Source organism: Mya arenaria, chromosome 9 (genome assembly GCF_026914265.1).
Source record: "Mya arenaria isolate MELC-2E11 chromosome 9, ASM2691426v1".
NCBI lineage: Eukaryota > Metazoa > Mollusca > Bivalvia > Myida > Myidae > Mya > Mya arenaria.
Window position 1 is genome coordinate 57,916,216 of NC_069130.1, and position 14,208 is coordinate 57,930,423.

Below are 14,208 nucleotides of genomic sequence, written 5' to 3' on the forward strand. Positions count from 1 at the left end.
AATCCTATTAATAAAAATGTTTTTTTATACAATTTAATAATAACATTAAACATTATATAATTCAAAAACAATAAATTGTCCTTGGTATGCAAAAATTCCTTTAATGGTTCATTTGCCAATGGTTAAAAAAACCCATCTTTCTTCTTTTTGAAAAATCTCTTGTTCGACTGTTATCGGCTATGAAGTGTTGTTTCACATCCTGTGTCATAATTTTAAGTTCTAAACGTCTACTTTTTGAATCAAACATTTAAATCTATGTCACTTGTGTGCATTTCTTTAGTTCTTGCAGTCAAGGAAAGTTTTCATTCATATTGACACACTTCATTTACTTTATCTCTGTTCTTGAACCGAATCCAGTCTCTTGTGTTTTGAACAAAAATATCTTGTAAAACCACTGATATAGCAGGTGCTATCAGATTAATGGTATCAACTGCCTACTCCTGTTGAGCATCAACTTGGCTGACTCAAACATCCGGAATGGACATCTCTGAAATTAAATTAAATAGTTTTATCATCATCCAAGTTAGCCAGAAAAATAAAAATATAAAACACTCTAAAGAGGCTGTTAAAGCTGCACTCTTACAGATTTACCGTTTTGGCAACTTTTTTTTATTTGTTGTCTTGGAATGAGGCAATTTCTGCGTTAATATCTGCAAACCAGTGATATAAGCCTGCTGACAAAAAAATCAGATCACCGATTTTCATATCTCCATTTAAAAAATTATAATTTATGGCTAATTTTAAAAACGTTACTTACGGTTTAAGAAAAATGCATTAAAATATGAAAATCTGTGATCCAATGTTTTGTCAGCAGTGTTATATTACTGGTTTTCTTGCAGGTTTGCATAAATTGGCTCGTTCGAAGACAATAAATAAAACAGTTGTCAAAATGTTTAATCTGTGAGAATGCAGCTTTAATATCAGTCAGATATTTAAATAGTTACAATTTACTAGTACATTATTTATAAACTGCTATTCTATGACCTGAATATTTGTTTATATACAGCACAGCAGTCAGTATTTAAATGCCCTTCTTAATCACATTATGCTTTAAGCTTCATTTACTTGACAGCTTTAACGTTGCATATTTTAACAATTTCACACTATTTGCAAAATATTATTAATTTAAATTAATAACAAACTCAACAAACCACAATTTAATGCATATTTCATAACAATCAATATGTATTTGAAGTCTTTGAGAACTACTATGAGTCTTTTGCTATTTTACCCCACCCACTTAAATGTGTACTGAAGTTGGGTATAAACGTCGAAAACTTCATTGATTTTTACAAAAAACGGTAGAAATTTATAGAAAAATGTATAAACTGATGTTCCTAAAAGGTTTTACTCACCTATCAATCTATTTTGCCAATTATGCTCTTCCTTTCACTCGTATCGATAACTAGGAAATTGAATGTGGAAATAAACCGGAAGTCACCTTTGTCGCAAAGCATTCTGGTCTTCTGGAATAAGGCGAATGTATGAAATTGTTGGGTTACTTACAATTCCTTTATTTTATCATTGATACTGTTATATGTAAATTGTCCTTGACTTATCAAGTTTAGCAATTTATTAAAAATCAGATTATTGCAAGTAATCAAAATATCCTCCCAAACTTTTTTTTGTTTTGATGACTCGGGACTTTAGGTTCGTAAACCAAGCTGTAAAAAAACCGTAGTCTTCGAAATTGGGGCGAGTTATTAAATTCCCATTAATTGTGCCCAATGGTTCGTAAAAACGGTATAAAACATACGTTTTTTGTATCTTGATGTATCCATTTTCGTTTATATAATTGTTTGTTGGTAAAGGTTGTTTTTTTATCAAACACATTTTCAAGTTTTATTTTACAATAATAATTTTGCTGGTCCATTTTGATTCACGTGATCCTCCATGGTACAACATTAAGACCTATCCCAAACGTCAACAAAACAGAATATGTATTGAACTGAACCATATATAGCTCATCAGTATGAGCATTAAGATTGTGTTTGTTTAGCGAGCACATTTTGCACAGTTTTAATTGCAAGTAAATATATACTCATTCATTTTAATAGACAGTAATCATTTAAAAAAGGTTAACATATCTTTTTTTTTATTTTTGCTTTCTATATGTAATGAGCATGAAAGACATTTTCATCAAAACAGATCGACGCAATTTTAAACTTCCCAAAATGATGGCAGAATTTCACTTCAGATATTCTATAGAGCATAAAATGCTTTGGTAATTTTGCGTGACGATTTAACGGAATAAACGATTGTATTGAACTTCCTGGTTACAGCACAACAACGAAACAACTATGTTTTGTTAATATAGACACGTAGTACATGTTTAACTTCCGAAAATAATTATTAAGTGAAATAACGTCATTGCATAAAACTATCGGGTGAGTACATTGATGCTTATTAGTCTTTACAGATATAAAACGTGTTTTTCAGGTGAAGTTTATCATAAATAATTAAACATTGGATTTCAATTTAATTTCGACTCTAAACAATTTTATATTAGGGTAAATGTTAGTTATGTCAGATGATCATGTACGTTGTTAGTTATATTAATCTAGCATGTACGCTTCACATAATGTATATAAGCAAGGTTAATATAAATTACTTCTGTATTTTTCAACCTTTTTCCATGAAAATCAGATTTTAAAGCCCAAAATGGGTTTTGATGGAGCTTTTTGTCTATGCAGCGATACAAGATAAGAAAAACTGAAAAGATATCGTGATATCAAATATCCTAGTCAAGTGCTAAGATATCCTAAAAGATTTAAAAAAAAAACAACTATTCTCCGTGTGGAAGACATTAAGATTTTTCATACTTAAATATTTCTCATTCAAAATCGGATCTGGTCTTACAGTGGGATATTCCTCATCAATGTAAGACTTGTTTGATCATATTCTGCTTACCTTAGCATGTGAAATGTCAAATACAACACGCAGTATACCCACAAATAATTATGTTTCGATAGATCATCTGAATGACCAACTGTCCCCAAAAATGTATTATTATATAAATTATACATTTTCGTTTTGTTTCGGCAAGTTTTTCATGATATTGTAACTGCCGAATAATATACATAGTTTCCTGTTTACAGACTTGTACCATGGCGATACTCAAGATGTTTGTTCTTGTCTTTACCATGATGACGTCATTTCCGATCGTTATTGGTCAGCAGGTGCCCGGATCAAGGGTCATCGTCACAAAAGAAATTATAGACAAGAGTAAGCTACAATGTCAACTATTTCTGACAAGGATAAAAGCGAATTTTAAGCGTCGATCTACTTGTTTTTTTAACTTACGTCCTAGTCGAAGTTTTACGGCATTATCACTAGTCTTTTTTCTGCTATAGCAACGTCGTGAACGGGCTCGAGTTTGATTGATATAAGCCTAGACGCCTGATTAATGTATTGTGTTTGCATTCAAAGCTAAAAAAAGAATAGATATAACCGATGTCAAATCTTTGTGAGAAATGTATCTTATTGACTAACCATTTGCCAGTTAACGACTGGGAGATTGCAAGACTACGTGAGGACCTGTTGAAGGCCAATATAAATGAAATCCGCGATGACAAAGGTCACACCACGTGGAAAATTTTCAGGTAAGTCACTTTTTATACTGAGTAACTCAAAGTCACAATGAAACTATTCCAAATCTTTCATTTTTCACGCTGTTTTAACAAATTTGAATTTTAAATAAAAGGTTTAATCAAAGCACTAAAGGTGCTGAAGTTGAGGTGTTTTCCCTTTGACAAATAGACATATGCTTTACTAAGCATACGTATTGTAATTTCAATCATGTTTTGAATTAGGTAACAATTATTAACATCGTATATCAATGTGTTTTATATGTTAAGAATTAACTTTCTGTTACAGAATCCGACTAAACAGCGTGGGTTCTCTGACTGCACACGTTACCCTGGGGACGGGCAGTTTCACGTGGAGAGCATCTCTGTCCAATATAAAACTATCTGCTGACTGGCTATACAGACATGATGACGGATGGTTGTGAGTTTAACAAATCTACGAACTTATTGTTGTACTATTCACGATGAGATTCTATTTTTGCTTAGAAAATGATTTCTAATTTGATAAACCAAGTCTGACTTTCAACAATCCGTTCAGGATCTACTCGATATTTGAAATATTTGCCTTATTCGACTTTTTTACTAACATGTCTTCTTAAGGCAATATCTTTTACGATTCTCTCCAAAACAAAATGTTGACCTTACATTTGTTTCATTCACGCCCCTATAGACTATCGTTTGGGGACGACGGATCGCTGGGTGCGAGTGTAGGCATGGCGAGTATCAGCATCAACGTCAGGCCAAGTTAAACATTGTTTCATGTCCTGAATAAATATTCTCTATTTATTTATCCTGTTCTCGATTGGAAACCCAGTCAATCCATAAAAAAGTGTTTCAGGTTATCCGACCGACTCGAATTGGCCTGTCTTAAAATACCTTTTTTCAGCTTCACTGCTTTCCGTCTATTTTCTACAGGAAAGTGAGTGTAAATAGTCACACTACAAACTACATCGTTTTTTTATAAAGTTAACAATCTCTATCTTCCTTCTCACCTCGAGAAGGTCGGGTCGGTCAAGTTCTTGCGTAGTTCATCAAGTTTACACACAAAAGATTAACTTAGATCAATTGCTCTTATTTCCTGTCCAGAGGTATCAAACGGCCTACAGGTGGAACTGGATGACTGCTCCGCCCATATTTCCTCTTTGGACGTGCGTGTTCACGGTTCCCTGCTATCGTGGATATACGACATAATCATTCCCGAGTTCGAAGAAGAAATACAGCGATTATTGGAGAAAGAGGTAACTTTCATTTTCGGCATGAGACATCCCATGTACAATTATGCGACGTTTGTTTTACCCCTTCTTATTTCATTATTGTTGAAAGGGTTTTATCGGCAGAAAATAGACAATATCAAAATGATGCTGAAAAAACAATACAAACATGCTTTTTTAGCGTTCATTATTTGAACGATTGTGAAATAGGTATTTTCATGTCCGATTTTAGAACATATATGGGATTAAAATGCAAACTGCAAAATTAATATCAATAAATTTTGTTCGTTCATTTATTTTAAATATCAGTAATCCGTAACAAAAACATTTCAAAGTATACGAAAGTTATATGGTGTCACCACGCATCGAAATATTACAAAATGTTTATGAATGTCCCAATTTAATGACAAGCGTATTTTTACAAACATTACGTATTTTGATAATATATTTGTTTTGTAAAAACAAAGTAATTTGCTGCTTCTATTGAAATACATGTACTGTCGTTACCAAGGAATGGCATTATTTCCATGATATAATTTTAAATTTACACAAATAGTTCTATGTTGTATCAGGTCTTGTGAAATGTAAACCGGAATCCCGATCATCACAATGTTATCATTTAAGTAGACTAGTTTAACATAAGATGCTTCTTTTATATATTCGCATAATCTTTCCAGCTGTGTAAAGCTGCGAAGACTTCAATGTCCAAGGTCAAGGAGAAACTGACTAATCTTAAAAGTACGTACATGCACCATTTTTTGTTCGACATTTGCGCCTGAGATCACGTAATGGTTAAAGGTTATTCGTATGTATTATAGTTTGTCTACCAATTTATTAATATTATTGGCACGATCTTGTGTGAGAATAAGGTCTTGTGTTGTGCGGGAAACCAGAGAACCCGAAAAAATACTTAAACGGCTTGGCGACAAGACAACAAACAAAACTCACATGCGCCCAGACGCAGAATCGAGTCCATATCGCTTTGGTGAGAAGCGAGTGCACTTACCACTGCGCTAATTGGACGAGATCTACAAATGTGCATGATTAAAATGATAATAGGCTTATTATTGAGCATATGTACCAAATAAACGTACGTCAGATTTGAAAGTATTTTCAGTATAAATGTTGGGGTAAAGGTTCAGCCACTAAATTTATTTCAAGCCTCTATAAGTACAAGCTGCTCAGCGAGTTATTAGCTTCGGCTTTGGCCCGACACTTAACCTAAGGTTGTAGAATATCAACCAAAAAAGGTTTTTGGTGTGTTGGAAGTATGTACAAGTCGGCAGAATCCCACGTATGCAATATTCATTGACTTGTATTGTAGCGACAGGGCGCGTACACGTATTCCACACTGATTTTCTGGTTGATTATAACATATTGAAGGTTGAAGTGACGCCACAACATATAGCGACATACCACGGGGTACGTACGAAATAAGATTTGCAACTGTGCTTTGTTTTCAACTTAATAGATAGATGAAATGAAGTAAATCTCATTGGCTAATACATTGACAACGCAAAATAACACGCAGGGAGTGTGTATCGGATGAATGGCAGTAGGCGGAACTTTAAATACCCGCGAAAGTGAAAATCTTAATGACTTGGTTTATAACTTAAAGATTACCTATTTGCAATTTCATTGACTTAAAATAAAGGTTGTATTATAACTTTTGTTAAAGCTAAAATCTCCATTAACTACATGTACATTATTTCTATTTAAAATTGAATAATTGATGATGTATTCATAGATTAAAAAACACTACAACTGGAACAGTTGTCTCGAATCTTTGGAGACATTATGCAGATGACAAGTGTACCGATGTAAAAGTTACCAACGAAGACGTTAACAACGTTAATAAATTGGACACAGTTTTGAACAATTGCCAAATAATGTGGGCATTCGAGCAATCTACCATACGAAGTACCCTCCCTTGGATAAATTAAAACTAAAAAAGAAAGTAAACTTGTAAACAACATGGCAAAGCGAACTTTCAGAGAGAGAGAGAGAGAGAGAGAGAGAGAGAGAGAGAGAGAACTGAATAAAGCTGGTTAATAATTGCAATGATCGGTCAAAATAAATTTTATCCAATATTAATGTGGATCAAAAAATATGTACAAGCTTCCATTTGCATAAATATATTTGTGCTGATATGTTCTTTGACCTATGTTTTCTTTTAAGCTATCTGTCAGTCAGGGTTCAAGGTCGCTCTACGTCACAGAGGAAGTGTTCTCAAAAGCGAGGCTGACTTCCGGTGTTTGTGTGGAATTGAACGGTTACGTGTTCAATAACATCCTGAAATTGGCTACTGAACTTTACATCCTAAAGTTCGTATTTGATTACAAACAGGTAACGCTTTTCTTGTTGTGTCTTTATATGTTTTAACGTTAGGATGTACACATTTTTGAGTGTACGTTTAAATATTCAAAGATAGTGTCTAAAATCATTTATGTTTCCATGAATCAGCCATATTAGTTGTAGGTTTTTAAACAATGGAAACGAAACAAAATACGACTGACCTTAAAACTTAAATTGATCATGAAAAGTTAGACTTACATATTGTTCAGTCCTTAATTCACCAAAAACTATGGAACTTTATATCAAACATACCTCATGTGGTCATGTTGACTGCTTTTATATCGATTTACCGAGTCATAATACGAAATGTCGACAATTTTATATCGATTTGATTACTTATTAAATGAGCGCGTCGAATTATTTTTGTCGACAAAAAGGTTAAACACATCATGTCGTCTTCACAATAAGTCGACCAAGCGCGATGAAAAAGTGTAGTCGAATTAAGTTAAGTCTACATATCCAGTTAATAAGACTCTATGATTAAGTCGACGTAATATATCCACTTTGTCGTGTTAAAACACGTGTAGTCGACAAAATACATGTCGACAAAAATACATGATCATATCATCAGTACATACCTCCTTTATAGTTGACAGATCTTTTCAGGTGATAGCCAACAAGAATAAGAAGAACGCTTATTTGTCTTGTGATGAAAGCCTGTCATCAATATGCATAGGAACGTTCCTACCAGAGGTTTGAATCTTTAAAGCTTCCCGTAGTTTCTGGGGCCGTTTTAGTCGCAACTTCAGTTATCTTAAATTTGTATAAACGTCACAATGGTCACACATTAATTGGTTCAATCATCGAAAATATTAAGCAAAATAACGAACAGATTTCGCTCAGATAATTTAAAGTCACGACTAAAGTCGATAAAGATAGTTAATGAAACGTACCCCAGATTTAAGCACATTTATATTCGGCAGAGATTGCCTGAATTTTGACATACACAGATATGATACGTATTATAATTCACTTACATGCCTCATGGACAGCCGGAAATTCTGTACCAATGGCACGTTGATTCACGTGCAACTTCATGTTGACTTGTTAAATTTCAATGTCCGGCTTATGTAGCATATTTGGGAATCTCATAGTATATCTCCTATGACTTCCAGGCGAAATCCCGTTGGCCAAAGCGCGTGGCAGGACTGCGCCTGTTAGCCACTTCCGCTAAGCTGGAATTCGCTTCCGGTTCTGTGTCACTGCGACTCGCCGGCCGACTCAGTTTTACTGCGGAGGATGCCACACATGTGGACACGATGTTTTCAGCTGCTGTGGTTAGTAAAACTGTTTCAAACGTAGCATAAATACGCCCTAAAAGGTTGTGTGTAAGCTTGATTTAGAAAGCCGCTCGGATTGTAAGGTTATATTTTGCATGTCCTATAAAACAACAATAGCACTTTAAGGTTTAGTTCACAAACTTTTACTGTGTGCATATCAAAATTGCTATCTTTTCGAATATTGCCAGGATTTGAAGTGATGAAGCCAACCCCATCATAAATCCACAAAAAGGGCAAACCATACAAGCAGGTTTATTCAGATTTAATTCAGTGTTTATGTTTAAATTTTGATTATGTTTATGGTTGTTTTACAGAACGTGACAGTCCCAATTCAGGTAAAGTTTGAAGACGGCAATTTATCCCCGAGAATTGCCAACATCAGGTATCTCATTCATTAAATATTTGCAATGATAGTTATTTGTCTGTCGATAATTGTAACAGCTCCCTGCAAACACACAGAATTAGAATATAAGTATCTTCTGTGGCCGAAAGTGTAAGATAGGTTCATTCCGACACGAGCGTAGGGTGTTTTGCGGAAACGAGGTTTACCGAGTTTCCGCAAAACACCCTGCGCAAGGTTCGGGATGAACCTATCTAAGACGAGCGGCTATGGTAGATGCTATTTCTCCCACCTCAGTTGAACAAAATTAAGTAAAATGTATTTTTTGCTCGAACTTTTTTGTGCTTAGTGAAAATAATTGTGTATGGATATGCGATAATTCGTGGTTGTTATGGATATGCGCGCAGTGGTTCAAATTATGTTTATAGTCAAATCGGTCTTTAATTAAATAGTTCTAAGGGGAGTGAAGCATTATTTCTTGAAAGGTGTGTGAAAACTGTTTTATGGTGACATTTGAAGCGAGAAAAAAATAATTAGCGTTCTAAATATTGCCACACGACAAGGTTTCCATGCTGCTACAGACGACAGTCTTCAACAAGGGAGGTAATTACAATGTGGTAACCATTAAAAATGAGTTCCATACGGGCATTTTATCTTCGCCCGTGGGCAAGATAAGAATATCTAGCATGGAAAAAATATTGAATCTATTTATTTGAGGTGGGAGAATAACGTTGTGTGAAGGTAGTGGCATGCTATGGTTATGGTAAATTGTCGTTACAACGTTACGAAGGAGGAAGTTTTCTTAATGTTGTGACAACGTTACTCTAGCAAAAAATACACAACCTGTGTGCAACGTTTATACAGTGTTGTAATGCATGATAGTCTCGAAGTGTGGTTAAGTTGTGCGAAGGATGTGTACTGGCACTGCTGGTTACCAAAATAACGTTGTGGCTACGCTAAGATAACTTCAACAGTTATAGCGTTGTTAAAACGTTGTGCAACAACGTTAGTGCAAACGTTTACACAAAGTGTCGTCACAGCGTTATGTGTTTGCTGGGGGAACTGTTGAAATACAGTACATGTACCTTGGACAACAGAACCATTACAGAAATAACGCGTTTTTAATTGGCCAATTAATACCATGCAAATGTGGAAACGGTGCATTCGGATTGTGTAAAAAGCACAGCTTACACTGAATTGATTTACATCTTAGAGAGCCAATACAACTTACATCATCAAATGCTGGTCAAAACCAAATAATTAACATATTTTTAAGGATTACAAAGCTGTAACATCAGTAAATGTAACGTATATTGTATAACGATGATACATATTTTGCAGCGGGGACGTTACTATTGACCAATCCCATATCGGCAAAGTGATGGTAAGTTTTCAAAACTAAGGATCTTAGACTCTATGAAACTTCTACGACTCCACGACTGAAGAGTTGTCTTAAACTTTACATCAATAGACTACATGTACAATCATATTAACTTTAAAATAATGGTGGACTTTTATTTCTATTTTTGTTTTCTCAAAAATCAACTAAAAATGATTTCTTTTAATTGGCGCAAATAGTTCGCGTAGTAATTTAATTTTAGCGGTTTAGCAGGGATCAATGTGAACTTAGTTATAAAGTAAACGCGTCATTATAACATTAAATTAATAAACGTTTTTATTGTTTTAACAAACTTCTGTTGCTTATGCACCGGCATACATCTGGGGTTCATCGGATGGCGGAGATGGCCGAGATGTTCCGATTGACATGATTCCCATTGTTCTTGTTTCGCAGACACCCGTGCTAAAGCACTTCTATGACGTTTCCCCACAAATAATTATTCAGGCATTGGTCAAATACCTTAACGGTGAGTTGTTGCATATATTTTACAACCTTTTTTTGCTTGATTATAAGTTATTCATCAATTCAAAATTTGCTCAAATTTGCCTGGAAGTAAACTTCGAGCCATGAAAAGAACGAGTCATAGCATATCTTGATGTAATACCTTTATCCCTTCAACAATACAATCAATAGACCTCAAGCAATTAATAATGGACAAAGTAAATCAATGTGGCCATCTATGCATTTTAAGCATCACTACCGTTGCGTTTTGGCGTTTATTTCAGACTACACTGTGTCGTTTCCCATCGAACTTCCCCGAGACGTTCAGTTCAAGACCAGTTATGTGATATTGTATAGTGTAAGAATAATTTAATAACCAATTTCCATGCCATACATGCTCCGATTGGAAATTGCTTAAATGAAAGTCATTAACAAAAAAGCGTCCAGTTTCCCGACTTAACTTTTTTACCCGATCCTATTTTTTTAATTGTAAGGACAATGGTTTGTGACCGTTATTTATTTCTCCTTTTGGAAATAATGTTTTTCAGTGCATCTTTGGAATGACGCGTTAATGTTTAGTTTTTAATAACTTTTTATACAGCGCTCTAATAGTAAACGTTAGTACACACCAAAAGGAGGATTTTAGTTTGACAATTATTCAATTTTACAGAAATATAAAAAAAACTCGGCCTACCCTTGTTGAGAAGCGATGAAAACGGAAACAAACACTTACAGTTGTGTTGCATGTGCCAACCTATCAAAACAGTTTGTGGTTTGTGTATATCTAGCGAAAAATATGATTGTGGCAATTCTTTAGCAATGCTTAAATCTTTCACAACGTCTCAAATGATACAGATGTTGTTGTTTTTTACACGAAAGTTGCATGATATTTTATGTATTTTTATCCAAATAACAATAACAATATATTGAAAATGCCAAAACTGTTATATCTAGTGTTATTTTAACCTAAGTTCTCTTATCCCTCCAGACTGGAATTGGAATAGAAGCAGACCTCTGTGAAAAAGGCACTTCCGGTTGCTCTTACACAGCTCGTAGTTCCTGGGTCGGGGACCATCTTGATGGCAAACTTACCATTACCGACACCATCGAATAACATAACATGCTCTTGGCAGCAATTATACGGCGTTTCGGTGAAAACAACCTTGTATATATTTGAATACAATTCGGAATACCAGTGTAGTAAAAATATTGAACAAAACCTATCAAGCATTTTAACTGCTTGACTTTCGTAAAGTTATCTAAATTTAGTAATAAAAGATAGAAAAAAAACAATTGTATCATATCGATCTGAACTATGGTGTAATTTAGCTAAAACCAACATGTTACTGATTGAAAAATTCCAACATTTCATTGTAAAGAAAATACAGGGATTTTATGTTCGTACAAGGTCAGATATGTGTGAACTAATGGTTGGGTTGCACAAACTTAATGTACATATTTATTCGACGATACTTGTTATTTCTATCATGTAATACAAACGTGCGATACGGATTCGTTCATGAAATTTGTAACATTCTTTGCCAACTTGGTCCCCATTCTTGTATTAATAATGTTCTCATCAATCCTTCTTCTTTACTGAGCAAGTTGCTGTGGAAAATGACAGACAGCTAGTGTTCTCGGTTGAAGCTCACATTTGGAAACATAGGGTAATGACGCACTCCGACTTCTCCTACTTCAGTGTGTAACAGCCAACCATCACTCAATCTGTTGTTTCAAATTGTGCAAAAGGGCTGATAAGAGAAACATGCATGTGATTACTTAATTATGTTGCCGCGGTAATCAATCGACAGCCGTATTTCGGTCAAAGCTGGTGTGTTATATTTTGTATTGTGGTATTGACTTTGTATCTGGGTTATTAAACTTGAGCCAAACTATATAAAATTTACGTTGAGGCTCGTGGGCGCTCCAACACATCCATAATTTGAATATAATGTGAACATGACATTCTTACTGATATCATATCAGTACATCTCCAAATGCGTTCCTTGTGTTTAACTTGAATGGGACACTCATGTGACTCATATGATGTTCATTTAATTATCATTTGTTATTACATAGGATAGTGTATCAGCCTATTTTGAGACACGTGCATACAGTCGTACCCCGATGGCTCGAACTCATAGGGACCGTCGAAAAAACATCGAGCCTCGAAAACTTCGAGCCAAGCGGGATTGTCTACGTTCAGTTTAAATAAATCGGTCCTTAACTTCTAGTTCGAGCCAACGAGTCAATCGAGTTCGAACCAACGGGGTTCGGCTGTACATTGTATTTCTCATGCTTCACTAGAATTTTGAATCTCAAATCGTATTTGTATATAAAATGCATATCTCCTATAAAGAAAATAAAAGATATTGTATTGTATTATAAGCCTTGATATTGTATTTTTTCATACAAATATTGATGTTTACAACCTCGAGCAATATATTACAGAAACAATGATGAATAGCACCAAGTAGGCGCGATAAAAATAGAAGAAAAAACTTGCATGTGGATCACAAAAAAGTTTTATTTACTTCGATGATGACATACATGTATTAAGTATGTATATGTTCGAAAGACAGTATTATTGATAATACTGTAACAATTGTATTTGCGCACTTTACGGTAATGAATAAATTGAACGCGGATAAAAGATACTATACCTTGTGAGAATAAAGTCTGGAAATTACTCTTTTGAACGGAATGTGCAAAACCAGCTATCAAGTTTAAAGTCAGTTTTTCAAAAAAAACCTTGTCGCTGCTCGCCAAGGGAGATTACTGCGGAGGAGATTGAAAACATATAGAAAATTGTTATAGTACCGTGAAACCTTCATCTGTTTGGGGAAAAATATATAAAATCAATATTTTCATAAACCAATATTCAAGGCCGTTATAGTTTAAGAATGCGTTTGTTATCAAAGTATACATATTTTAAAACACACCGTACCATACATTTAATCGTGCAACGTGGAAAATATCAAAAGCATTCATCTGCAATGTATGAACTGGTCCATAAGTTAAAGCTACATATTGGACAATATCAAATATGGCGCGGAGATGGTTGCCGAGTATAAGTAGAATTTTTGTTTTGTTTTGTATACAATCTATAGGATGAGGAATGGCAATAAACTCCTCGCTTGTCGGTTCGGCGAAGCTCCAGATTATATCTACCATGAGCTGTTACATAAACATTTTGGCACCGGATATAGTTTGTCAATTACCGACGATTATAATTCTAAATACTGCTTCGTGTTTTTGTTGTTGTTTATTCAGTCAGAGAAGAAGATCCACTGTTTGTCTTAATCGAACCAAGGATTTATAAGTTAAACTTGATTCGCTATCACAAATAATACCAGTATGTATTTCTAATGACGTGAACCGCCAAAATATCAATTCTTTGGGAATTGCCTCAAAGAAAACCAAAGAACCTTCAAGAAAATAAAACAGAACTATTCAGAGCAATGTCATGTTCAAAATGCTTGCTTCCAAATTGTTTGAAAAAGTTGTTTGTTGTTTTTAATGGGACTTTTTCTACCCTTTAGCTCATTTCTTTCATTTAATTTTGTATCTATAAATATTTACGTACATGTGTTTT

At 34.5% G+C, this 14,208-nt stretch overlaps 1 protein-coding gene across 3 annotated transcripts; it reads left to right on the plus strand.

Moving 5' to 3' along the window:
• Positions 1 to 2,287: 2,287 nt before the first annotated feature.
• Positions 2,288 to 12,962, plus strand: LOC128203040 (bactericidal permeability-increasing protein-like). Of its 3 annotated transcripts, none has more exons than XR_008255849.1 (17): positions 2,288 to 2,387; positions 3,099 to 3,225; positions 3,503 to 3,602; positions 3,877 to 4,008; positions 4,258 to 4,331; positions 4,674 to 4,825; positions 5,476 to 5,536; positions 6,123 to 6,220; positions 6,977 to 7,144; positions 7,760 to 7,846; positions 8,269 to 8,430; positions 8,748 to 8,815; positions 10,115 to 10,157; positions 10,566 to 10,638; positions 10,898 to 10,971; positions 11,284 to 11,378; positions 11,602 to 11,718. XR_008255849.1 is itself a non-coding variant. In XM_052904290.1 (16 exons), exons 2-16 carry the CDS (start codon positions 3,108 to 3,110, stop codon positions 11,725 to 11,727), a joined length of 1,536 nt encoding a protein of 511 aa, XP_052760250.1. In that variant the 5' UTR covers positions 2,288 to 2,387; positions 3,099 to 3,107; the 3' UTR covers positions 11,728 to 12,962. The 3 variants fall into 3 exon arrangements, 1 of the variants encoding a protein (XP_052760250.1); XR_008255848.1 differs by having other exon boundaries at positions 11,284 to 11,385; positions 11,602 to 11,700; XM_052904290.1 differs by lacking the exon at positions 11,284 to 11,378 and having other exon boundaries at positions 11,602 to 12,962.
• The last annotated feature ends 1,246 nt before the right edge of the window (positions 12,963 to 14,208 follow it).

Excerpts from the sequence above, each read along its gene's own strand:
- LOC128203040 (XM_052904290.1), top strand. The coding sequence starts at position 3,108 with ATGGCGATACTCAAGATGTTTGTTCTTGTCTTTACCATGATGACGTCA. Across the intron at positions 8,431-8,747 it reads CGATGTTTTCAGCTGCTGTG|AACGTGACAGTCCCAATTCA; the intron begins GTTAGTAAAACT and ends GTTGTTTTACAG. Across the intron at positions 10,972-11,601 it reads GTTATGTGATATTGTATAGT|ACTGGAATTGGAATAGAAGC; the intron begins GTAAGAATAATT and ends TTATCCCTCCAG.